Below are 27,958 nucleotides of genomic sequence, written 5' to 3'. Positions count from 1 at the left end.
ATTACAAGGAGATAACAAGACAAAGATAGAGCAGAGAGGGAGGTGGTTCAGCCACACTGGACAGTGTAAGTGACGTCTTAGTGGAAAAAATGATATATTTGGGGAAGAAAATGTCAAGGCACTCAAAGGTTCTGACATAAACAGGACTAGACAAGCAGGGTGGGTGTGAGAGACACTTAAGAGAGCAAGATTAAAGTTGGGAGTGCTAAAACTCTTCAGATGGTTAAGCCCGGGAGCCACCTGTGGCAGAAAAGCCAAGAAAATCTGATCATGAAGAAGGATACGAAGGGCCTGAACAACTGGCAGCTAACCTCGTGACAGAAAATGTAGCTATTTAAATCTCTCTCTCCTGATGTTATACCTCCACATGTAACTACTTAAATTTATCTCTCCTGAGAAATCTTAGCTTCTGGCCAAGATGGAAAAATAAGGACTGGATTTGCCCCTCGGCCCAAAAGGACTAGATAACGGACTAAATAGATGGAACAAAGTTCTGAAGACACTGGACATCTGGCACTAAGACTGATCTCTGAGAGACAGAAAACGAATAAGAGGATCCTGAAGGTGGCTAAGGCTTGCTGTATGGAGGGAGACGGCAGCCTGAGGCACAAGGAGGAAAAAGAGCCACCTCCTGCAGGCCTTTGTGATTTAGGAGATGGAGCTCCAAGCGGAGGGACAGCAGGGTGACCTGAGTTCACAGAGCAGAGTACTGGTAAAGGAAGAGCTGTACAGAGAGAGAACTTAGAACACATAGAGAGAAGTTCTTTTGAGTTTTCAGTAGAGTCCCGATCAACACCTATGTGACAGGAACTTATGTAAGGCTGGCAAAGAAAAACCCACAAGAATAAGAGGGAACAATACCTGAGGCTCACTGGTTTGGGAACATGCCTATTACCAACAGGAAGACTCTGAAACCTCTAATTCATGGGCTATTGGACAAGACTCAAAGAGTCTTGCTTCCCTAGTGGGAAATAACCACAGAGCAAACGCTATTCCAGCCCCACCTAGGGTAACTTAAATCGAGATCTGAAAGAAGCAACTATTTCTAAGTGACTTAATAGCATCTGTGCAGAAAAGATTTAACATACCAGGCCTGACCGCTATCCTTTGAAAGGCCTGCATACAAGGTTGGCATTGGCTGGTATCTGGGAATTTTGGTTTGGGGAGGGTTCCAACTATTAACTGATAAGAGTAACTTGCTGTGTCTAAACTGATGGAACAAACAATATGGTTTATGCCATACAACTTCTGTCTTTCTGGGGCTCTGGAATTTGCATACTTGACAAACTGGGGGTACTTTCCCAGTTGGCATTATTTCATATAAGTTGTCACAACTCATTGCTGGGGGCTTTAAGTGCATCCTGTGTGATTCCACTCTGGAAGGACCCTTGGAAGTTTGAGCCTGATTTCCCTCAGACTTTGTCCCATGGGCCTTTACTCTTTGCTAATTTTGTTTTTTTATCCTTTCTCCATAGTAAATCAGTCTTGAGCATGACTCTGTGCTGAGACCATGTGCTTTCCTAGACAATCATTGAAACACGGCCTGGTCTTAAGGACCCCCAACACAGCATCTAAAGAAAAAACTCAAGAATATCTATAAGAATTTTAAAAATCCAGAATCTAATAGGGTAAAATTCAAACTAACTGCCATAGAATAATAACCTGCCAGGCATGCAATAAAGCAGAAAAGCTTAAGGTATAAAGAGGAGGAAAAAAAATCATTTAAAAATCACCCAGAACTAACAGATGTTAGCATCAGAGGACAATGGAATTAAGACAATTACTCTAAGTGTATTCCATACATTAAAATATAATAAATATATTAAAACATGGGGTATATTTATAAATGACTAAAATGAATATTCTGGAAAATGACACAAATGTCTGAGATAAAATATCACTAGTTAGAATTAAGAGAAGATTAAAAATTGCAGAAGAAAAAACATGAACAGTAGAACAACTTTAAGCAGTCAAATATATGTACACTGGAGTGCTTGGAAGAAAGAGAAAGGGGGAAAGAGAAAAACATTACAAGAAATAATGACTCCAAATTTTTCAAACCTAATGAAAACTATACACCATAGATCTAAGAATCTCAGCAAACTTCAAGAAATATGAAGAAAACTACACAAAGTATATTATCAAATTGCACAAAACATGTAATAAAGGGAAAATCTTAAAAGCATCCAGAAGGAAAAGCACATTACAGAGGAATAAAGATAAGAAATTCTACTGATTTCCTCTTAGAAACAATGTAAATGAGAAGATAATGGAGCAACAAAATCAAAGTACATTAAAAAAAAAAAACCTGTCAATCCAGAATTTTGTTTATGTAAATTTTCCTCAAAAATTGAAAGCAATAAAGGCTTTTGAGACATATAAAAGTTGAAAGAATTTATCACCAGATTCACACTAAAAGAAACGCTAAAGGAAGTTCTTCAGGCACAAGAGAAATGATACCAGATAAAAAACAGTTGTCAAAGGAATGAAGATAATAGGAAATGGTAATGATGTGAGTAAATATAAGATATTTTCTCATTTACCTTACTTTAAAATACAATTGACTGTTGGTGGGACTACAAGCTAGTGCAGATACTCTGGAAAACAGTATGGAGGTTCCTCAAAAAGTTGAAAATAGAACTACCCTATGACCCAGCAATTGCACTACTATGTATCTACCCCAAAGATACAAATGTAGTGATCCACAGGGGCACCTGCACCCCAATGTTTATGCAGCAATGTCCACAACAGCCAAACTCTGGAAAGAGCCCAGATGTCCATCAACAGATGAATGGATAAAGAAGATATGGTGTATACACACACACACACACACACACACACACACACAATGGAGTATTACTCAGCATCAAAAAATGAAATCTTGCCATTTGCAACAACGTGGATAGAACTAGAGGGTATTATGTTAAGCAAAATAAGTCAATCAGAGAAAGACAATTATCATATGATCTCACTCATATGTGGAATTTAAGAAACAAAACAGAGGATCATAGGGGAAGGGAAGGAAAAATAAAATAAGATGAAAACAGAGAGGGAGACAAACCACAAGAGACTCTTAATCATAGGAAACAAACTGAGGATTGCTGGGGGGGAGGAGATGAGGTATCGGGTGATGGACATTAAGAAGGGCATGTGATGTAATGAGCCCTGGGTATTATCTAAGACTGATGAATCACTAAACTCTACCTCTGAAACTAATAATACACTATATGTTAATTAATTTAATTTAAATAAAATACAATTGACTGTTCTAACAAAAAGAATAACAGTGCAGTGTTGTGGTTTATAACATAAGTAGTAGTAAAATATATGGCAACAATAGCACAAAGCCCAATAAGTAAGAAATGGAAAAATGCTTTTATAATATTGTTATTTTACATAAAATGTTATAATAATAACATTTTAAGTTAGACTTTAATAAGTTAAGGTGTATAGCATAAGCCATAAGGCAACCACTAAAATAACAAAACAAAGAATTATAACAACATATTAGGAAAAGAGATAAAATCCAAAGCATATTGAATGAACAAAAAAAGGCATAAAAATTAACAATAACAAATGGACAAATAGAAAACAAGTAGCAATTTAGATTTAAACCCAATCACATCAATAATCACACTAAATGTAAATAAACAAAATAATCCAATCAAAAGACAGAATGAGCATACGAGATTTAAAAAAAAGCAAGGCCCAATTACAAGTTGTTTATTAGAAGCCTACTTTAAATACAAAGACACAGATAAGTCAAAGTGAAAGGATAGAAAAAGACATACCATAGTAGGACTAATCAAAAGGAAGGGGACGCCTGAGTGGCTCAGTCGGTTAAGCGTCTGCCTTCAGCTCAGGTCATGATTCCAGGGTCCTGGGATCAAGTCCCACATCAGGCTCCCTGCTCCGCGGGGAGCCTGCTTCTCCCTCTGCCTCTGCCTCTCTATCTCTCATGAACAAATAAATAAAATCTTAAAAAAAAAAAAAAAAAGGAAGTTGGGCTCTCTATGTGGATATTAGACAAGTAGATTTCAGAGAAAATAATATTAAAAGGGAGAAAGAAAGCATATCATAATGATAAAGATGTTAATTCATCCAGAGGATTTAGTATTCCAAATGCTTATGCACAGAATAACAGCTTCAAAATGCATGATGCAAAAACTAATATTACTGAAAGGAGAAATAGAAAAATCCAAAATATAGTAAAATTTTTAAGTATTTCTTCTTCAATACTAGGAGAACAATTAGGCCAAAAATCAGCAAGTATAAAAGAGATTTGAACATCATCAATCAACTTGACTTAATTGACATTTATAGAATATTCACTCAACAACAGAGAAACATATTCTTTTCAAGCACACACAGAACATTTGCAACACAGACGATATTCTAAGCCATAAAATGTCTCATAAATTTAAAAACATTCCAGTCTTACAAAATATATTCTCTGGCAACACTACAATTAAATTAGAAATCAATAATAGATCTCTGGAAAAGCCTCAAAATATTTGGAAACTAAATGACACAATTATAGGTAACGCACTGGTCAAGAAGAAATCAAAGGATAAATTAGAAAGAATTTTGAACTGAATCAAAATGAAAACACAAGATATGCCACTAAAACAGTCTGTAAATTTACAGTCTCAAATCAGTGGCTTCAGCTTTCACCCTAAAAAACCTAGAAAAAGGTGAGCCAAAAAGTGAGCATAAGAAATAAAAATAAATAAATACCAATGTATCCTTATTGACTTCATTACCACATCTTTCCTTCAGTAAATCTTTTAATCTGATTTTAAAAGTAACACAAGTCAAACCTAAAACTGCCCCCAAACCAACAATGTATTGAAAAACAAACAAACAATAAAACAACAACCTATAATATGACATCTACTTAAAATCCAACAGTTCCATTATTGGTAATTTATGCTATGGAAATGAATTTAATGGATTAAACTATTATACAAAGAAATTTATTACTACGTTATTTATAAAATAGCAAAACTTGGAAACTATCTGACTATCCGTATGATGGGAGAATGATTAAATGATCTTTGTGTATCAACTCAATGGGATGTGATGCAGCCATTACAAATCATGATTGGGAAGTTTGATAGTTATAATTCTTATTAATAACCATAATTACAATTAGTTCAACACAGCACTATACAAAAAAATGATTACAAAGCCTTCAAATACCCTAACCTTTCCACCTAACCTCCACAACTTTGCCCACACACACCCTTGGCATAAATGAAATTGCACAAACACAGCTGAGTGTGCATATACACATACTGGTGAGCACTGAAATTGAAAAGCCACATGGTGAGGTTTAGGATTTTCTTCTTAATTTGTAAATTCCTATTGTTGTTTGGATAATAAATAATTTAACTTTAAATGATGAGCAGTACTACACTTTTCCCAGGTCATTAGGGGTTGGAGAGACTTGACTGATCACTGTTGAGCAGTCATCACGACAGTGCGAACACTATGGCAGAAAAATCTGGGAATTGAGGTATTTACCCAGATAATTCCACACCCTGACCACCCTTCTCAACCTTCCAAATAATCACTTTATAAAAATCATATAGATAATTGAAACAGATTTTTCCCCTTTGATAATTGTCTCAACTCTCAACTCATTTTGCTGCTTAAAATCTGTGCCGGTACTGTTTCTAAACTTTAATTGTATATGAATCACCTGGGATCTTGTTAAAGGGCAGACTTTGATTTGGTAGATTTAGGATGGGGCCTGAGAGTCTTCATTTCTCACAGGCTCCCAGGTGACCCCAATGCTTCTGGTCCAAAGACTATAGCTAAGTAACAAGTCACATGGCACTGGAGTAATTTACTTACCTGGTGAATCTAAATTATTCAGATATTTATATACATGTGTAAACATATGCACAGATATTTTAATTGTTACGTCAGTTTTGGCTTCAACAAGCCAGTTTTGGAAAGCTACTTACTATTTCTAAATTCTTTCTAATGAAGGAAAGAAAGGGTGGCGGTGGGGGGGAGAAAGAAAAAAGAATACCAAAAAAAGGAAGGAAGGATAGAAAGAAGAAGGAAAAAGGGAGAGAGGGAAAGAGAAAGAAAATGTTGAATTAGTTGATGCTTGGCAGAAGCTTGACTTGAGCAACGATAAAAGCAAAATCTGCTTGTAAATGTTCAAAAATCATCAATAAACTCCAGTCACTCTTGCTGATGGAAAAAAAGTAATAAATGTTCATTTTTCAATTTAGGAAACTCTGAAAAGTCATAGGGAGAAAGTAAATCCTTGTAATACAATCAATAAGACATAACATTTGGATATATATTTTTCTTAAGGGTTTTTACACGTATATATTAAAACTGTCTATCATCGTTATTTTTGTAGAATTGCAATCAACATACAATATGTGTATCTTAACCTTTCACTTTTAAAAGAGCATATATGTTCCCTGCGGTCCAAGAGTGTGTCTTTGATGTTTTGTATTATTCTAACAGTAAAAATTTACATTGTTCAGCATTTACTGTATTCTAGAAATTACACTAAGAACTTCACATATATCATTAATTCCTTATAGCAAGACTAGGTGAAACTACTAATTGATTAATGTTTGTAGTTAAAAATTGTTATTTCAGGAGTTTGAAAATTAAGTTTTAAGTAAGAGGTTTTCATTTCTGGTAACATCAGTCCAATACACTGAACGAAACATAAAAAATTCTGGATTAAATATTTTAAAACATGGAGGTGTCGTTCCGAGGCCAGAATAAGAGAAGACAAGAGCAGAAACGTAGACAAGAGCAGAAGGACTTATTTATCTTTAAGCCATCTATAAATCCATGGTGACAGAACTGTAGTTCCAATGGTCATGATTATGGGGGGCAGGAAATAAAGTCAGAATGGAGACCTTCAGATGAAGCTAGGACTCAAAATGGCTATACTCTTATTTTAAAAAAGTTGAAGTAGAAAAAAAATCCACCTTACAAAGGCAGATGTCAGAAAAAAATTGCATGAGCTGTGGCTCTGGGTAAAAGAGGAAAAGTCTCATTTGAGACTTCAGGAGAGTGGACGCACCCTGATGGATTTGGAAATGTTTTACAGTGATTACTCAAATCTGTGAACTAAGAGACTACAAGTGAAAATTTAAATTAAATTTAAATTAAATTTAAAGTGTCCCAGGCACCTAGCAGAAGGAAATAAAATTCCTTCAGGGAGTATTACATTCTCAAACCAGATTTTAAAAGATTTCCACAGATAAGGTTCCTATGAACATGAGTTCAAATAAATTTCAATCACCTCAAAAATCCAAAATTTCAAAACTTCAAACTTTTTTTCAAAATTGTTAAGAAACAAGGCTTTAGAAAGTATCAGAAATATAATGAATGCAAAATCAGACCTCAATAATATAAGGTATTGGATTATCAGGAACAATAAAAATATGAGGCATAGATATATCACAACATGCAAAGAAATAAAAGCAACGAACACATAGAGACTATCAAGAATGGCTAAGAAAATTTGAAAAGAACTAAATAGACTTTCCAAAACTGAAGATATAATTAACAATTCTATGTGAGTTTTAAATAGCAAACTATATACACCTGAACATATAATTAGTAGTTTGAAAGATAAATCTGAAGAAATTACATGGAAGGAAGCTGAGTTAAAGAAACGGCATACCTGAATGGCGGTCAAGAAACCTCAGCAGTTTAAGTAGAAAAGTCTAACTTAGAATTAAATTACAATTCCAGAAATTTATTAAAAAAAAAAAAAAAAGACAGGGGCATTCCTTAAGTGATAATGGCTTGGAATTTTCTAAATTAAAGAAAAAGACCTCCTCAACTATTTGGGAGGCACGTTAGCTCCCAAACATAATAAATAAAAATAAGTCCATACCTACACAAACTGTATTCAAGCCACAAAGCATCAAAGACAGATAAAAGTTACTAAAAGCAACCGGACAGAAAGAAAAAAGACTTTTTGTTTGCCAAAAAAATAAAATAAGAAAGAAAGAAAAGAAAGAAAGAAAGAACAGAAAGGAAAGAAAGAAAGAAAGAAAAAGAAGAAAGAAAGGAAAGAAAGAAAGGAAAGAAAAGAAAGAAGAAAAGAAAGAAAGAAAGAAAGAAAGAAAGAAAGAAAGAAAGAAAGAAAGAAAGAAAGAAAGAAAAGAAAAGAAAGAAGAAAAGAAAGAAAGAAAGAAAGAAAGAAAGAAAGAAAGAAAGAAAGAAAGAAAAGAAAGAAAGGAAAGAAAAGAAAGAAAGAAAGGAAAGAAAAGAAAGAAAAGAAAGAAAGAAAGAAAGAAAGAAGGAAAGAAAGAAAGAGAAAGAAAGAAAGAAAGAAAGAAAGAAAGAAAGAAAAGAAAGAAAGAAAAAGAAAGAAAGAAAGAAAGAAAGAAAGAAGAAAGAAAGAAAGAGAGAGAAAGAAAAGAAAGAAAGAAAGAAAGAAAGAAAAGAAAGAAAGAAAAAGAAAGAAAGAAAGAAGGAAAGAAAGAAAGAAAGAAAGAAAGAAAGAAAGAAAGAAAGAAAAGAAAGAAAAGAAAGGAAAGAAAAGAAAGAAGAAAAGAAAGAAAGAAAGAAAGAAAGAGAGAAAGAAAGAAAGAAAGAAAAGAAAGAAAGGAAAGAAAAGAAAGAAAGAAAGGAAAGAAAAGAAAGAAAAGAAAGAAAGAAAGAAAGAAAGAAGGAAAGAAAGAAAGAGAAAGAAAGAAAGAAAGAAGAAAGAAAGAAAGAAAGAAAGAAAGAGAGAGAAAGAAAAGAAAGAAAGAAAGAAAGAAAGAAAAGAAAGAAAAAGAAAGAAAGAAAGAAAGAAGAAAGAAAGAAAGAAAGAAAGAGAGAGAAAGAAAAGAAAGAAAGAAAGAAAGAAAAGAAAGAAAGAAAGAAAGAAAGAAGGAAAGAAAGAAAGAAAGAAAGAAAGAAAAGAAAGAGAGAGAAAGAAAAGAAAGAAAGAAAGAAAGAAAGAAAGAAAGAAAGAAAGAAAGAAAGGCGGTTTAACTACCTTTCCTTTGCAACAATAGATGTCAGAAGTCAGTGAACATGCAAACTGCTAAGAAAAAGTTACTGGGAACCTAGAATTACACACTAAGCAACACGAATCTCTTTCTTTCCGCAAGAAGAGGGTCAAATAAAGATATTTTAAGTTAACGCCAAGTACCTGCTGCTTCCCAACCTTGCGGGTTCCCTGGTGAAACCCGACAGTGGTCGCGCCCCTGGAGTGGGCAAGCGGGGACAGCGCAGGCGCGGGGCTGCCCACATTGGCAGGCGGCACTTTTTTTTTTTTTTTTTAAGATTTTATTTATTCACAAGAGACAGACAGAGAGAGGCAGAGGGAGAAGCAGGCCTCCTGCCGAGCAGGGAGCCCGATGCGGGACTCGATCCCGGGACCCCGGGATCATGACCTGAGCCGAAGGCAGACGCTTAACCACCTGAGCCACCCAGGCGCCCGCAGGCGGCACTCTTAACAAGCAAGTGAACTTACTTAGGGGCAGCAAGAGGAGCAGATCTCCGAAGCGGCCGCCAGGATCTTCCAAGTTTATACGGAGGCCGAGGCTTTCGTCAAGCATACCACCCTGGTGATGGCAACAACACATTGCTCTCTGGAGGCTGCCTCCTGGAAAACCCTCCTAGTGCGATGACGGTGGGCGGAGGGGCTTTCCAAGGGCTGGGGAGGGGCCGGGAGCCTCCGCGTGCCTAGAGCCCGCTCACCGGTCGGCTGGAGGTGACCTCTTCCTCGGCCACTCCAGCCCTGGCAACTCCCTGTCACAGTCTTACAGCCCCGCCTTCCACGCTGTGCCCTGAGCCGTCCGCCGGGGGCTTTAATTCGCACGGAGGCGGCTCATTTGGCGCCGGCTGCCCGCCTGGGAGGCGGAGGCAACCGGGATACTACGGATACTTGCCAGAGAAAACACAGATCAAGACAAAGATTCCCGAAATAAGTAACATTTTTTCCCCCACCAAGAACCCTATGATCCAAAGCACTGATTTAGTAAGTTTCCTAGGCTGGGGGTCGGAGCACTCAGGGCGTTTCCTTGTGTCTTCATGCAGTTTAGTAAAGACGATACATTAGACTCATCAGGCATGAAGACACCGCATTCTGTTTGGTTGCCTTCCTGGGAGGCAGTGGTAATGGCCAAGGCTATTGGATTTTGGAGGACAGCTTTTTTTTCATCACAGACATTTCAGTGTTTAGTAAGGAAAGGCTTTGTTGGCTATCATTTATATTTTGCTGGGGGAACTTAGTGTGCTGTAACTTCCCCCAGACCAGTGGAGGGAACAAAGTTAGTGGCCAAATGATTGTACCAGTGGACAACAGAAGTGCCATCTTGGTCTTGAGGAGAGGGAGGATGGCAGCTTTGGGAATCCGACCTGGTTGGGCACACCAGAAATGTTGGCCAGCAGAGGCAGCCCCGTCAGGCATGGGGAGGTGGGCTGGGGGTGGGATATGCCAAGCCGGGACCCAGTCTTCTCCCCTCCTTCAGGGGTGTGTGTTTCATTTCAGGTATAGTGAATTTCAGCAGGTCTGGCTTGTGGCAAGGCAAGAGGATCCCAGTAGAGAATGAGTAGTCCCCCCTCACCCAGGGGTTTGAAGTAACTCACCATCCTGGTGGGACATCCCACTGCAAATGCCAGTAGATAAGTCTTCCCAGGCCTGATGGGACTTGGTGTTCTCAGCAGACAGTACCTTGATCCGCGGTGAGAGCTGGGGCAATGGCTGTTCCCTGTGACCTCCATACCTTTACATGTTGGGTGTCTCAGCAGGGTTCCCCAATCTGGTATATGGGGCCACAAGCCCTACTGGTTGATCATTCAAATTGGGAACAAAAGACCCCAATGACTAGACAGCAATAACTGACAAACAAGATGGGTTCCCTCATGTCAAGGGAGAGAAACTAAAATTTTAATCAGCTCAAATGCCCTTGAGGAACAAAACCAGTCAGCATAGCCTGAAGTGACAAATCTGCACAAAACTCAGCAAAATTCACAAAAAGACCCCTGCAACACATCCGGTCATGCTCCCCAGTGGCTGCCACATCTTGAAACTGCTACCAGAAACCGTGAGCTGTATCCTGCTTGCCACTCTGCTCTTAAAGCTTGCAGTTTGGGACTTGAGTCTGACCCAGCTCCATAAAGGACACAGAACTTGCGGATTTTGCCTATTTAACTCAAGCCTAAACCTTCCCCTTTGGAGGGTACTTTCAGTTTGTAGCCAAAGGCTGTGTCTCCCCAGTTTTCAAACTATAGGGCAATAAAGCTTTTCCTTGCCTCTGACTAAATCCTTTGCATTCCAGGTTGTTTTTTTGTTGACAGAATGGATTAAAGCCTGGGATCTACCTTAGTCCCAGCCAAGATTGTTTTGCTTGTTAGTAATTTAATCTGTTGCTTTAATATTCCATTCTTCCTTTTTACCGACCCTGATGCTTTCGCGTCATGGGGGAGATAGACCTTCCTTTCAGTGTCATGTTCTTTTGCCCAGTCTTGCACATCAGAACCTTCAAAATGTGACTTCAGTCACTGTCTATTCCACAAAGGTATGCATACATGGTACTCAGTTTCTCTAATCCCATAATGGTGGCAGCCTGGCTTGTGAGGCAACAAGGGAAAGCTTGGGTTAGGCCAGATGTGTCCACACAAACCAAGACATTATTTTGAGCCATCACGTGAAGGGAGGGGGCCAATATAATCAACTTGCCAATCCCTCACCAGTTGGGAACCCTGGTGGATGGCCCTCTCCTCCTTTGAGAGTTGCCTTGGGTGTTTAGAACACACATGGTATGTTATTACTGTGTTAAACAAATCCCTGTATTTCATGGGAGCACTGACATCTTTGGCAATACGCCATCCCCATGGGTGCTCTAGTGACCACTTTCCTATGCACTCAATCTCTTATATCTACTGAGGGGTCAGTTGCTAAGTAGGGCTCATACCCAGGCTAGGCTGTCAGCTTCCTAACTGGCAAGGGGTATCAACGCTTTATGAGCTGAGATGTGGAAAACAGTGAGGACTGCCTCGGGCTCTTGCAGATGAAGCCAAATGTCTTTCCACAATGTCCTGACCCCACAAAGACTAATCATGATCATCCACTCCTTGGCTTCCCAGTGTCCAAAGCCACAGGGCTAATCTCTTGAGAACAGCTCGACTGACGGTGCCAAGGGTTAATGGCCAGGGTTCATGAGTGGTCACCAGCCCAACCGCTCTGAGATCAGCCCACTGGCTGCTGTGGTATGTTTCTGTTTCCATCCAGATGGTGTCAGTGTTGGGTTGACTAGTCGATTGCAATCCTTGTGGATGGGTTGCCCCAACTAGACCCATCTGGACGCAAGTATCAGCGGGAATTTCCCCCACTTCCTCTCCATAGACCACAGGAATAGGGGCAGGAGCATTTGGAGGATCTATGTACTCTACAGAGCCTAGTATCCCCCACATTTCTGTAACAAGGGATCCTTGTTACTAAAGTATTCTGTATCTTGACTGTGGTAATGTTTGTATGAATCTATACTTGTGATAAAGTTGTATGTAACTAAACACACACATGCACACACAAATGAGTGTCTAAATCTAGTGAAATCTGAATGAAGTTGATAGATGATATCATTGTCTACTTCCTGGTTTTGATATTGTACTATATTTATCCTTAGGGAAAAATTTTCACCTTAGGGAAAACGGGTGAAGGGTACATGGGATGTCTCTTTGCTATTTCTTATAACTGCATTTAGTCTATAATTATCTCAAAAAATTTTTAAGCAATTTTCCAAAAAATCAAGTGAATTCTGAAATGGATACCACGTTCCAAGTTAAGAGGAAAGGTCATTATGAGAATTTGCAAAGCTCTCTGGAAACTAATTTTGTGGCCTCAGCTGTCCGTCCATCTCCAGATTACAAAACAGGTTTAAGATATGGGGTCAAGAATCGATGTAAGAAGGTAGCTGTTGGTGGGGGCTGTGGGTTGTTTCAGGTTCAAAGCTCGCCAGTCACCCATGAGAGGTGACAGGTGTCAGTCTCTCATCTGAAGTCTAGGAAAGAAACCTCAGTGGGACCACTCAGAGGACCTGCTATTTGTCTACTAATGGTTATTGGAGACAGAAGGCCAGTGCCTATCTCAGCCTTGAATTTCACATGGTAGGAATGTGTGTTTGGCTTATTGCTCTGACAAACGTATAGAGAGAACTTGCTGCTCTCAGGGCACTGTGACATTCCTGGCATTGGTTGGGGAAAAGAATACCTAAGTGTCTACTATGAACCCACGTGTTTCAGATGAAAGAATAAGCAGAAGAGGGCTGGACCTACCACTGAATACTCAATAGATAAAAAGACTTCTAAGTAACTTGTCAAAATACATGTGCATTTGGCTGCATAAAGGCAACTGCCAGCAAATCCCCAGGAAGGAGGCAGTATCCCCCCAAACCTTCATATAGTCTGTTGTAAATACTTGGCAAATCTAAATGCTAAATGATCATTCATTTTAGACAATTAAAAACTCTCTACATCCTGCCCCATGCCCCTAACGTTCCTTCCCTAAAAATACCTTGTGCTATTAAATCGTTTGCCTGCATGCTCTGTGATCAGATTCTCCATTCTTGCTCAGTTCTGTTCTAGATTGCAGGAAACTTCATTTCCCAAGAACTCACCCATCTTCATTTGGGCCCTGGTGTCTAGCGATTGTTGTCTCACAGTGGCTACTGGTGGGAAAAGAAAAATCACACATAAAGAATATACTAAAAAGCACCCAAATCTATTAATGGAAGGAGCTAACAACATTCAACATATATAAATCCAGGCATATGACAACCAAATGGATTTAAAGGAAAGATCCAACTCAACGGGAGCCCCTTTTCTTTTGTAAATTTAGTAAGATAAGTTAGTAAGAAAAGGATTGACTAGTATCATCTCTTTCTCCCAGCTCCCACACTTGGGGTGGAAACCGACAATACTATTTAAAAAATAAATTTTAATAATCATCAATAAAATAATTTTAGTAATTTTAATAAAAATTTAACAATTTTATTTATTTATTTATTTATTTAAAGATTTTATTTAGTTATTTGACAGAGAGAGACACAGCGAGAGAGGGAATACAAGCAGGGGGAGTGGGAGAGGGAGAAGCAGGCTTCCCGCCGAGCAGGGAGCCCGATGCGGGGCTCGATCCCAGGACCTGGAATCATGACCTGAGCCGAAGGCAGACACTTAACGACTGAGCCACCCAGGTGCCCCCAAAATTTAACAATTTTATTAATTTTAATAAATAAATTTTAATATTTTTATAATTTGTATGCAGCCTAATAATTAATTTCTGTGTTTTTGAAAATATCAGGTGGAAATATATCATTGGATGTGAATACACTCAGTGAATAGAAAATAGAGCTGCACAGTGCTGCTATTTGTCTATCAACTCATCTTTCTCTGTTGCCTAATGTAGTGTACCAAATCCGACACACAATTGGCATTGTTGAAAGAGCAGCCAAAGAACCGGAGACAGGATTGGAAACTACCAGCAAGAGAGCTTAACACAACAGATGAATTACCAAAGAGTATTTACTGTTTATCTGGGAGCTAACTTTACTATAGCATTGAATTCCACTTTGATTTCTCTATAGTGTTTTTAAATATATATATATATTTATATATTGTATATTTTTTATATATGTGTATATATATATAAAATATTTATTTATTTGAGAGAGAGTGTGAGCAGAGGAAGTACTCAAGCCGACTCCCCACTGAGCATGGAGATGGACACAGAGCTGGATCCCATGACCCTGAGATCATGACCAGAGCCAAAATCAAGAGTTGGACCCTTAACCCACTGAGCCACCCAGGCGCCCCTAAATGTATATGTTGATATAACATTTTTAGTGCTTATTCCAGGTATTACATTAAAGATGCAAAACTTACCATAGTCTACTTGTATTGATTGACATTTTATCAGTTCAAGTAAAACATAGAAATGTTACATCCTTTCGCACAATTTTACACTTCCTCAGTAATAACATAATTGTCTTAGGTATTTTCTCTCCCTACATTGTGAATCACACCAAACTGTGTTATAATTTTTGCTTCCACAAACCTGGAGGCCCTCCAAAGAGAAGGGCTTAGCGCCACTTCTTGAAGGCTGGATCCTAGGCATGAAAACCCAAGCATTCTCCAAATGGTATGGACTGAGGAGAATGTTTGGACTGAGAACATTTAGATGGAGGAAGCCTCAATAATTATTGAAAAAGAATTTGTACCTCCCTGTGCAGCTCCGTGGTTAGATTAATCAGTAATTTTATTTAGAAAAAAAAAAATAAGGTGTCTTCTACTATACCTTAACTGGGATTGCAAATTCATATTCAGAATTAAGTTCACAATGCTAAAACTACTTTTTAAAAATATATATTAAATATTTTACAGATTTTATATATAATTTAATGATTTTATAGAACTACTGGTTGGCTCTTACAGTGTCTGCACAGCTTATAACACCCTCCACCCATCCCCAACTATGCTCCTGCCCCGACAGAAGTCTTACTAGTCATTTTCTACAATGTGATATTTGTCAGACTCCCAGACAGTGTCCTCAACCTTAGCTATTCATTAGAATCACCTCAGGAACATAGGCCTTAGCCCCAACCCCCAGAGATTCAAATTTAATTGGACACAGTATTTCTAAAATTCCCTAGATGCATCTAATGTACTGCCAAGGTACCTTACTTGCATGTGCTCTGACTTGAGGCAATCAAAATTCTCAGGTAATCTGACTTAGGACAGGGAGAGAAAATGATTGGCTCACTTCTGTGGGCTGAGTCTTATGCTCCTAAATAATGGAGGAGTCAAGAGGTGAACAAGAGAAACAAATATGTCCACAATGAGAGGAAAAAGAAACAGTCACGGAGACGAGCAGAGGGGTGAAAGTAAAAGAGGGACCCTGGTCTCTGGGGGCTGGCTGCAATCTTGGCTTGAGGTTCCATGTGTACCCCTCTGTCTTTATGACCAATTCCCTTTGCTCTTTAACTACTTGCAAGAATCAGTTTTTGTCACGCCAACCAAAGAAACCCCAATTGATCCAACAATTCAACTCAAAATCTCCAACTCGTTCACCTATAAAGACAAATGATGCTGCTACTACAAATGTTACTCATTACCCAATGAACTCTTCTGGCATTTAAGCAGCTCTGCGTTTGAATCAATTGAGGCCATTTTATTGTACATCTATAGATGCTGGGTCATAAGAATTGAATATTACAACTATATTCCAAAGTCCTAATATAGTAGGAATTTGTGGTTGATGATTTGTGTGTGTGTGTGTGTGTGATTCAACAGGCTACTTACCTTAAAATAAAGTTGGTGAGCTTTGGTAAGACAAATGATCTGATTGAAATAAATGAAAAATAACATGAAAAGAATACCTGGTATAGTGGTATTACTTAGAGGAAAATGTATCCATCCCTTTTCTCAATCCCTACACAATTGTTTAACTCACAAAACATGTCATGTTATTCTCTAGAAGGTGAACGTACAAAATGGGTCATAGTATCAATTCTTGGGAAGGTGTCTAAGTCAGTGCCCTCTTAATACCAGCTCCATGTCCCTTACACATTAGAAGATGCTCAATGAATCTTTTCTTGCTGAAAGTAAAATTTCCTATTCCAACAAAATTATCAGCTCCTCTGGGACAACAGTTAAGTTTTCCACTTGAGTCATTACAACATCTAGCACAGTGCTTTGTGCAGAATAGAGGCTTTATTAATGAATGTGTTTAAATGAATAAATGAGGATCAGTTCAGGTTTTATATACCAATTGTACATATTAAAGATAAATGTTAGCACCAAGCCTACACAGGAGGAAAAATTATATTTTTTACAATGCCATTTACAATAACGTTTTAATTCTATTAACATCTCTACTTCCCATATTGTAAAAATGCAGTCCATATAACTTTTATTTGTAATTTACTCTCATCTGGTAATAAATAGCTTTTGTTCATATTGTAAATTTGCTAGTCCCAATGAGAACACCTGGGGAAAAAAACTCAAATCATTACCAAATTCCTCTAACATCCAAAGACTCTATGATGTTTTGGTACAAGTTTTACTGACATAAACATATGAAGACAGAAGACAAAAATGTATTTGTAATGGTCACATAAACATTTTAAGTTTTTATTAGGGAAAAATCATATTTTGTTAATTCATGAAATAATTTCTTTTGACAGAAAAAAAAATCCATTCTCTTGGGAATGTTTAGAATATTCACAGAGATAGTAACCCAATATTTCTTCAGATGCAGCATTTTGGATTGATTAAAACGTGTATATATTATTAAAAGATATTGGAATATCAAAGTTTCTAAAGGCATTTTTTCCAATGATAGAGAATGAAAGCAAAACACTAAGAGTTACAAATCTACACTCTTATAGATATGGGAATAATATATTTTGTTCCATCAACATGTCTACTTTACATTATTCAGCACAAAGCTTTGTGAAATAAGAATCATGGGAATATAAGAATATAAAGGAAAAGGGTACAAATAACAGCTTCATAAACTGAGAAATGTACATAAATAAATCATGTATATGTGGGCAGTTTGCTTAGCTGGCAAGAAACAAAATATGGAAAATCTGCTTGTTAAACAATAACTACAGAGTGTGCTTTTATGATGTTTTTCAGCACAGTAATTCATATTAGAGATAGAAGCAGTTGCATGTTAAATAAAATCATTGAGCATTGTTCCCCTCGCATTGCAAAGAGCTGACTTATGTTGTTTTTAGATGCCTCCCATTAGAAAGTAAATATTCTTTCAATGCTATGCATTTCACAAAATTTAATAAAGACGAACTGTAAATAAAGTCACAGGGAGATTTCAGACAGTTTTATTAGGAGATTGTTGAAAAGAAAAAAGAAAATTAAATACAATAACAGTAAACATGGTTCTCACATTGAAACCAGGCTCAAAGAACTAGGCTACCATAGAAAAATTTCCAATTCTTGCATTATGATGTAAAAACAGATTTTTGTACAGATTTTGTACAACAAAATTCGTAATAACCTTTTCTCATTTTTAGAAAACTTTAAATATATAGATAAAAATAGACAATTTTCATAGGTCCTACATGAAGATGAGTATGTTCTGTTCCAAGGGCTTGCATAGAGCGCAAATGTGGTTATAATATAGAACAACTAGACATTAATATTTTTAGGATTACAAAAGCATGGAAACCATAAAATGGGCACAATTTTACTTGTTTATACCAAAAAAAAAAAAAACAACCCCAAAACAAAAACAAATTTCAAACCAACCTGTATAACTAAAAAAGGAGAAAAAACTTAAGTTACAGACTTAAAATAACATTTCATGAATTGTAATATTTACAACATGTTAGTAAGACTCTCTCTAAACATATAGCTGATAGCTTCTTTCTTTAATCCTTGCTAAAATTCCTTTTATATCAAACCAAACACTAAAGCATTCTCAAAGGTCTTGAAAGTATGCATTTTAAAACTATTTAACCTACTTAACAGGTGACTCTATGCAAGGAGCAGAGCAATGGCTGATTCTACTACTTAGGTAAGTTGTAGGCTTTTTAAAAAATCTTTTAAAAAATGTATGATTCAAAAGCTTGCCACAAGTCCCTCCAATTTTAAGTGTTGTAATCCTTTAAAGACTGCATAAAAGGGAAAAGCAAGAAATACAACAAGGAACAGAATCTCTTGTGCTCAAAGAACAAAAGATGGGTATGGAAGAACGATGCCTCGAAAACCAAGTTTCTACAGAGCATTTACTAACAGTATTTTAAATAAAAATATTGCTCCCTTTCAAGCAAGCTAAAATAGGAACTGTATATATAACTTTTTTATTGTAGTAAAAAACGGACTTAGCTGGTTAATAGCGAACTACACAAAAGAAATAACGTTCCAGTATTGCAAGGAAGACCTAAAAACTATAGAAGCTTAGTGCCAGAGTATCTATAATGTTAATTTCTTCTCTTAACCAAATAATTAATACCAAATCAGAACTATCTTTAAACATTTTTACGCTAGTTTTCTTGGACATTTAGGATTTTGCTATTTATGGTAATAAATAATGTTATGATCATAAAATTTTAAGATGACAGCAAAATCATAAAATGCACAGCGACTGTACTGATTCATAAGATCAGTCTTTAAAGGTGTAACTCCAGATTAGTAAAAACAAAGAGAAGGTAACTTCAGTGTGTAATAAGCACTGTTTGCAGCTTTACTTCCAGTTATCTGCACAAAAGCGAAAACACATACTGTAACTTTCAAAAAGACAGTGAAAATAACACATAGGCACCCTTCCCTCTGACCAGGGCGGGAAGCACAACACATTTTAACTTTATCACTCAGCGCTACATGGTATTGGACTGATACATCAAGGGTTTGTTAGGTTTTGTTTCTCAGCAACATTAACATAATATGACATTAACATATAAAAATATTTCTGGTGTTTTGATTTACTGTTCAGCCACAATCCATTCTCAATAGTGCAGTTTGGGGCACTAACTAGGGTTCAATATACAAATAAAAGTGGCTGACACAGAGTTCTGATGTCACCAGATGCTTAAGATCTCATTCATTAATACTGTGACTCCAGACAAATATTTACATGCCTGCATGCGTTAAAACCAGAAAGGTGTCTTTCTGACTAACAGGGTGACAAAACATATTTTCTAAAATTCTCATTTTCCTAAACTCTAGTATTACTACTGCATACATAATACCTTCCTTGTATGTTTTATGTTTATATACTGTACATGTGACCAACAGTTTGAATAAGAAGCATCATTATTATTTTAAATTCTATATGCCACTACCAGTTTGGAATGAAAACATGTTACGTTTATTTTTTTTTTTAAGAAAAAGGACCTTGGGTGAAACCTTTTGGCTTATATTCAATGCTTCTTTTCAGATATGCAAAATGTTATTTCACTGGGTTGTTGTCAGCATCCATTTGTTGGTCTTTTGGAAGTATGCGAAAAAAATCTTCATGAGAAAACCCACAATTAGTTTAAAATCGAATGTAATAGAATATTACTCTTTGATTTATTGATTTTTTTTGTTTTTTTTGTTTTATTTATTTTTTTTTGCTTTTTGTTGTTTTTTTGTTTGTTTGTTTTTTAAGGAATCCTCTATGCCCCCTACAAGTTCATTTCCAAGTGTTCTTGCTGGTTTCAGGAGGACATAATTCTGTAAGTCTGGGTAACCACTGGGTACAAGAGTCTCTTGATGTGCTCAGATACAGAATTTTCAGAGGAGGAAAATGGTTCATTCCATTAAAAAAAACAAAGCGAGGCCTTATTCAGACCTGCCTTTAACTCGGTATACAAGTGTCCAGCAGCAAAGTTGCAGTTTTTAACTGTAAGAAGTTAGATACCTGTACATTTACAAACATTCTCAGGTCTCTGGTATGAACCACAGGTGAAATTCAATGGAGGAAACTTTTTTTTTTTCTTTTTGTAGAATACTTAAACTTTTAAAGAACATTAATACACAAAATTGAGGAAGTTCCCTTAAAAGGACTTTATTTTTTCCAAACTTTCCAATGACGAATGTCTGCAAAGTTCTTTACTATAACATGGATTTCTTCAACAGGAAAAATTCAGTACATGACAGTAGTTTTCAAATACAGTCTTCCATCTAAAAATGAACAATAAAAAATAATTAATTTCATGACATTTGGGGGACAAATGTGAATATAAAAACTCAGTAGCCTGATATATAATTTGTGGATTTTCTTCTATCTTCACTTGTTTAGGAAGTAACATCTTTCACATATTCTCAAAGTTAATTTCATAATTACATTGAGTTTATGTGATCAAAAAGAATACAGAATTTCTAGTTCTCATAAATATATATTTGCTATTTTGATATCAGTTCAAGAGCACTCAGAAAAGAGATAAGAGTATGTGTGTGGGTGTTACTGATATGCAAAGTTAGTTGATTTCTGTTGAATGACAATTACTTCCTCCAAGCTTGCAGAACCAGATTTTCTCTGCATGCCCCCAGGTGTATCTCCATCAGGAAAGACTGAGCTCCTCATCTTACTCCTTAGCAGTGTTGTTAAATATACCATGTAATGTTAACTATTGTGCACATTTGTTGCTATTTATATGAAAGCCACCTAGGTTATTTCATCACTATCAATGAACTATACAGTCTTTCTTCCTTGAAGTGAAATTAACCAAACAATTAAATGTTAAGATGGAAATATATTACTCAACTTTAACCAACTGAGAAACCCATGGTTATGTGAAAAAGAGAAGCAAATCAAACATTGGACACATTCAATAATCCCATTTGAATGAAGCAGAAATAAGAAATGGGAAATTAAAAATCCAGAGGAAAAACAAAACAAAATGTAAGCTCATTTCTCAGATGTAGCACCCTTTAAGCTGCCAACTTTGTGGTGTGGACTAAACTTTGGATATATTTGTATAAAATATACCTAAATTCCAAGTTATAAGATCTACAGTAGAAGGTAATAAGAAAAGGAAAATTTTCCAAACATTTTTAAAAATGAATATTGCCATGTAAATGTTTGCAAAATGACTGATAGTTAACCGATAGTGTTAAAATATAAAGAAACAGAAATAATCTACTGTAAATCCAGGAAATAGAAAAATATAATCTAAATATGTGCAGATCTCACCTTCAACATTAAGTTAATTGAGTGCTTTCACATAATCTGTAGTAGACATAGTAATTAGTAAGGAACTTAAAACCAATGTTAAACTATTTTTTACTTCATAGAAATATCGACATGCCCAAATTTTACATTCCTATTATGATTGATTTTAGCCTAACTTGTTCAGTTGGAATATTACCTCTAAAATGTCACAGAACTCTGTTTTGTTCATTGATATATCCCAAGAATCTAGTACCTGTTCAATAAATATGTGTTAAATTAATGAATGAATCAGAGACAGGTTTTGTGAGATTTACAAAAAGTACATATTGAAATAAATTAATAAATAAAATATATATTTAACTTATGATATTGTTAATGTCCAAAATCCACCATTTGCCTTCAACAAAATGAAAAGAAATGTCCATAAGATTAGTCTCATAACGGCTAATTTCTTCTATAAGGTGTATCAAGTATTGGCTGCCTTTGTAGAATTAATCCAGTTCAGCTTTAATAAGAACATTTACCTGGAAGTCTCTAAACATCCTTAGCTTCCCAGTTCAATAATCATATATCATCATTATTTTTAATATATGAAACATCTAATAATGACAATGACTGTTTCCTATAAGTGGCATACACAGTTGGATATATGATATAATCTGAGATTCACCAATGAAAATATATTATTAATCCAACTGACCTCTATTTTTGAACAATGACTTAAAGGCATACAAAATTATGCTGTATAATCACCCTAGATATGTTGTCTAAAAACATTTTACTTCCTGGCCTGTAACGATAATGTCATTAATACTAAATATTACTGTAGCTCTGTACTGGCTATAGTAGTCATTGCAATATTCAATAAAGGTAAGAATTTCCCAAATCAGGTATTTATCAAATAACCCATATCCAAGCCATAACATTTTGATGAAAATTTCTTTTTTTTTTTTTAAAGATTTATTTATTTATTTGAGAGAGCGAGAATGAGAGAGAGAGAGTACATGAGAGGGGGGAGGGTTAGAGGGAGAAGCAGGCTGAGCAGGGAGCCCGATGCGGGACTCAATCCAGGGACTCCAGGATCATGACCTGAGCCGAAGGCAGCCGCCTAACCAACTGAGCCACCCAGGCGCCCCTTGATGAAAATTTCTAAGAAAGGATATGACAGTACCATATTAACATATTATGAAATATTTATCATTTTTGCATGGAACATGGTCTGATTTCTTTTGTTGCTTGGCTTGATTGCACCCACCTGTGGGACAAAACTATGATTTTCTCACTTACATTATAGATACAGATGTATCTAGTTTTAGTTTAGCAGGAGTTTTTAATACTCACTTTGTAAATAAACCTAATAAACTTGGTATTTATAAAAATAAGCTAAAGTGTGGCTCAGTCGGTTTAAGCAGTTGCCTTCAGCCCAGATCATGATCCCAGGCTCCTGGGATCAAGCCCTGCATGGAGCCCCGCAACGCATCACATAGAATAAAAAATAAAAATAAGCTAAAATTTTAGCCATTCATATACTTAGTACCAGGTGGCTAAAAATTGAATCCTTTTAGAGATAATTTTGATCCTAATGATTTTTACTACATAAGGCAACATACATTTTATAAAAATCTAGTAATAAAGGATTCAGAAACCACCGAAGTAGAGTACTATATTTTTACCAAAGTTTTTAATTTTTAGCCCTTTAATTACTTTATCCCTACTTCTTTCTCCTTTCAACTGCCTCATTATTTCTGCTCTACAATGAGTTATATTGATAGTATAATTTCCATTCTTACTTAAAAAAAAAAAAAAAAAGGCAAATGTTTCCTAGCATTACACAGTGGGGCAAGAGACATTCTTAACTTTCCCCAAATTCAAATTCCTTCACAATATCTATGGAAAAGTATTTGCTTGATATTAACATTTCAGGGCTCATTGTGGTTTTTAAAAAAATATTTGCATAATAAAGGAGAAAAAAATAAAATCTTAAAAAATAGCTTTCAAATCTTCTGTGATGTCTGCAGCCTATTAGGAAGAAAGATTCTAGTAGCAAAGAGTGGGTATACAAAAATAATTCATTAAGTGTAAATACTTGTTTTAAGAGATTCACTAGCCAAATTCTTCACCAAGGCCTACCAGGTACTACATAATTTGATATAGTATATTCCACTCTCATCTTATTAATTACCGCTCTCCCCTATTCCATGACCCTGGCTCTCCTTTGCATTCTGGGACACACCAAGCTCTGTATTGTGTTGAGTTATAAGGCCTATTCTTCCTTTTAGAAATCTAGAAGATAAGTACCTCCTCCTTCCCTGATTACTTTTCTGCTCCCTTCTATGGAACTTCTCTAGATAGAGAGCTCCTATTTATTCTCCAAGACAAGCATCCTGGAAATTAACTCCATAGCACTTGTCTCACATTGAAGTTACATCTGGGGATCCTACTACATTATTGGCTTGAGAACCATGGAAGCAGCAGCTTTATCTCTTCTTTTCCCATCAGTATTAGAATGACAGTGTTTAGCATGATGCTTGCCTTAAAAGTTTAATGCAGTCTCAAATATTAAACTTTTGGAGAAATGAATTAATATGCTTACATAACAAAAATAATTATCTTTAGCATGCTAGAAATTTTAAAGTCTATCTGAAACCAAATTTTATTTAATTATTTTTTTAGAGGCGGGGTAGGGCAAAAGGGAGAGGGAGAGAGAGAATCTTAAGCAGGCTTCACGGCCAGCATGGAGCCCTATACAGGGCTCAATCTTACCACCCTGATACCATGACCTGAGCCAAAATCAAGTCAGAAGCTTAACCAACTGAGCCACCCAGGCGCCCCTGAAACTAAATTTTAAAATAAAACTATATTCATTTAAAAATATAAAAATAATAATTATTTTGTAAACATCTTTACCGTAGATCATATACAAAATACATTTATAAAAATTATATACATTATATTTATGTGCTCAGTATCTGATCTACCATAATTCTACTTTTAATAAATGTCTCCTTGCATTTTTGACTAATGTTCCTAACAGATGGACAAATGCATCAAGCATTAAAGATGCCAGCTATAAATTAGATCCCACCTGCTACAGTTAAGGCATTTCCATGATTAAATAATACTTAGGCATCAGAGATTATCTGCCTTAGAATTAACTGGAAGTAGATATCTACCAGGCAGAGACAGAGCCTGGAGAGTAACTCTCTCTTTTTTTGACTACAAAGGCTAACTTTCAAATAAATTCTACTCTATAATTTTGTCATCTTTATTGAAACATACTTAACAGATGATGCAAAGTCTGTAAGGAAAAAAAAATTTTAACTAATTTTATATTGTTCCAGACAAGTTATATTGGTCCTTCAGTCCTCAGCACATAGCCCCGTATGTATGCACCCAAAGAGCTAACAACAGGCCTCTGAATTATGGGACTGTAGGTCTATCTCAGGCTTCTGATAACAAACCATCTGAGTGAAAGTTGAATGGTAAGGGTACTAGGAAAGATATATGGGCCCATAATTCAAACTGAGCTATATTTTTATGTTACATAAGAATGGTTTCAATACTCCCCTTCCTTGAGTCTTCCAACAGCAAGCAAAGCCATGGGGACATTGAGAAGGCCCTACAAAAACAGGCTACAGAATGAAGGTCGTTATAATCCCTGGAGTGCTTCCAGGGCTAAGACTTTGTTATTCAGAGGTGTGTTGTTTGCATCTGAAAACTCAGAGGTCTTATTTATATATTTTGTTTTAAGGGCTGCCCTTTGTGCATTATACTTACCTTCTAACTAGATAATCTCACACCTATCCACTATTTCTCCTATTGTATTTATTTATTTCTGCACGTGTTGACCACAGAAAACTGTGTTTACTATTTCTTCCTGATGCTGGGCCAGGTTTACCAAGCAATTATTCCTTGCTATCTCAAATGGATGAGAGTTTTTCTTTAAGATCAAGTAAATTAACAATAAAGGCAATGATTATTATTAATATAGTTAATATTTTCTCAGCATTTATGTTCAAGTCACTTTATAGATTTTAAGCCTAAACTTCCCATCAACTCAACAAAATAGGTTTTCTTAGTGCTTTTTTATTTTTTCTTAAAGATTTTATTTATTTGAGAGAGAGCACAAGCAGCAGGGTGGGGTGTGCAGAGGCAGAGAGAGAAGGAGAGGCAGATTACCCACTGGGCAGGGAGTCCGACAAGGGACTCAATCCCAGGACCCCAAGATCATGACCTGAGCCAAAGGTAGATGCTTAACCAACTGAGCCACCCAGGCGCCCCTTCTTAGTGCCTTTTAGAAGTAGGCTATTAAGCTTGAAAAATGTAAGTATCTTGCACATTTTCACAGAGCTAGCAAATAAAAGTGCAGGGATTTGGTATTTGTGTGAATCCAAAGTCCACATGCATTCCATTACGTTGCTTTCCTTTAATAAGTAATTGGACTCTCAGTGGAGGAAATGAAATGCCTCTGACTTGTAGAGGTAAGAGCTTGACTGTCAGCACCATCAGCCCGCCTGCCTTGTGGATGGCTTTCTCGCTGTCTTACCCAAGACAGGGTCTTTCTTTTAGTGTGTAGAATTTCAACTGAATAAATTGAAATGAGAACTAGAATTCTGATGGTTTGGTTTCAGAGAAAATATCTTTCTTTAACACTATGATTATTTGCTTTTGCATGGGAGGTTGATATGACAGAAAAATCATCAAGCTACACTTTGTGCATGGGAGTACTTAATTAAAAAGTCTGTTCTAATTAAAAGCATTTGGGAGTAGGGAGTGAATGAAACTACTTAAATTACCAATTCCTAATAGTTCCAAAGTTCATTGTGATTTGATGCTTACAGCTATAATTTGGTGTATAAGAAAGTATCTAGATCATGGAATAGCTTATTGCTGGTATAAATTTTTGTATGATATTTACTGTTACTATGCAGATTTAGATCTATAGGTAATGAGTTAAAATCTTTAAAAGTTCCTTGTAAAAATGGATCTCAGGTTTTAATATTAAAGTTGAAGCCAGTGGTGGCTCAGTCAGTTAACCGTTCAATTCTTTTTTTTTTTTTTTTTTAAGATTCTATTTATTTATTTGACAGAGAGAGACAGCGAGAGCAGGAACACAAGCAGGGGGAGTGGGAGAGGAAGTAACAGGCTTCTCGCCGTGCAGGGAGCCCGATGTGGGGCTCGATCCCAGGGCTCTGGACCTGAGCTGAAGGCAGACACTTAATGACTGAGCCACCCAGGAGTCCCTAAGCGTCCGATTCTTGATTTCAGCTCAGGGCATTCTGCTCTGGGAGTGGAACCTGCTTAGGATTCTCTCTCCTTTTCCTGTTGTCCCTCCCTGGCTCAATCTCTCCCTTTAAAAAAATATATAAATAAATAAAGTTGAATCCCTCAGATCGGACCTTTAAGTATATTGTATATTAAGTATATAGTATATTATTTGCTGTGGCTAAGGAGGAAGGAATAGGGAATCTATCACAAAATTTCCAATTTTGGTTTGTTTTTTGTGTTCATGTATTAATTTTACTGTTTTGATGCAATTTTTTTGATGCAATGCTTTTGCACGTATTGTTATATGTAGTTATTGGCAATGTCTAATACACACAGACAGATATAGAATTTAGCTTTCATTCCATATATACTTTAAAACTAGAGTATTGAATAGCTTGATCATTTATTTTTAAAACTAATGGAATTTGTTCAATAGCAATCACATTATATAACAACATTTTTTATTAGAAGATAGCATACAAATTGGAACAATTTCAAATTGCTTAGTTGGATGACACCAGAAATCCAATTCTTCCATTGTATGAAAACTACATGAAATCATTAATAAGGAAGTATGTTAGTGAAAGGTATCACACAATATGCAAGTAGTTGTATATTCTAGTTTTGAATAAACTCCCTTGCAAACATCCACAAGGATCTCTAACATGTCTTTTGCACAAAGGGCTTACTAAATTACATTTCCTGTTAGGAAGTAGCTTTATTAAAAATGGCATCCATTTGTTCAAAACTTATATCCAAACACTTGTAATCTAACAAAATTTGCTGCTTTCACAAAAGAGTTCTATGTGCACATATCTCACTACTGCAGGCTGAGGAAAATATTAACATAACCAAGGGCAAACATATAAGATCATATATCCAGAAAGTTTAATATTTACTCAAAGAATATTAGTTTAATATTAGCCCTGAGCCTCTCTCAACATAATGTCTTAATCATGTGAAGTAAGAGAAACCAAAACAAGTGATGAAAACAAATGTTAATGATTCATGTGATATTTGATAAGACAACGAGAGGAAGTCAAAATAAAAGCAAACAAACAGGAACAGATGGGAAGGATC

At 36.1% G+C, this 27,958-nt stretch overlaps 1 protein-coding gene across 3 annotated transcripts in view; it reads right to left on the bottom strand.

The window, feature by feature from the left end:
• Nucleotides 1-17,818: 17,818 nt before the first annotated feature.
• Nucleotides 17,819-27,958, bottom strand: part of DACH1 (dachshund family transcription factor 1) — a 426,112-nt gene continuing 415,972 nt past the window's right edge. For all 3 annotated transcript variants that reach the window (XM_064586010.1, XM_064586012.1, XM_064586011.1), the window contains one exon: nucleotides 17,819-20,619. In XM_064586010.1, coding sequence (XP_064442080.1) covers nucleotides 20,582-20,619 — 38 coding nt within the window. In that variant the 3' untranslated portion in view covers nucleotides 17,819-20,581. The remainder of the gene's footprint in view (nucleotides 20,620-27,958) is intronic.

Source organism: Mirounga angustirostris, unplaced genomic scaffold (genome assembly GCF_029215605.1).
Source record: "Mirounga angustirostris isolate CCGP_5_RB_7025 unplaced genomic scaffold, mMirAng1.0.hap1 SCAF_3, whole genome shotgun sequence".
Lineage (NCBI taxonomy): Eukaryota > Metazoa > Chordata > Mammalia > Carnivora > Phocidae > Mirounga > Mirounga angustirostris.
The sequence above is the reverse complement of the archived record's forward strand: the minus strand, read 5'-3'. Positions and strand labels throughout refer to the sequence as shown.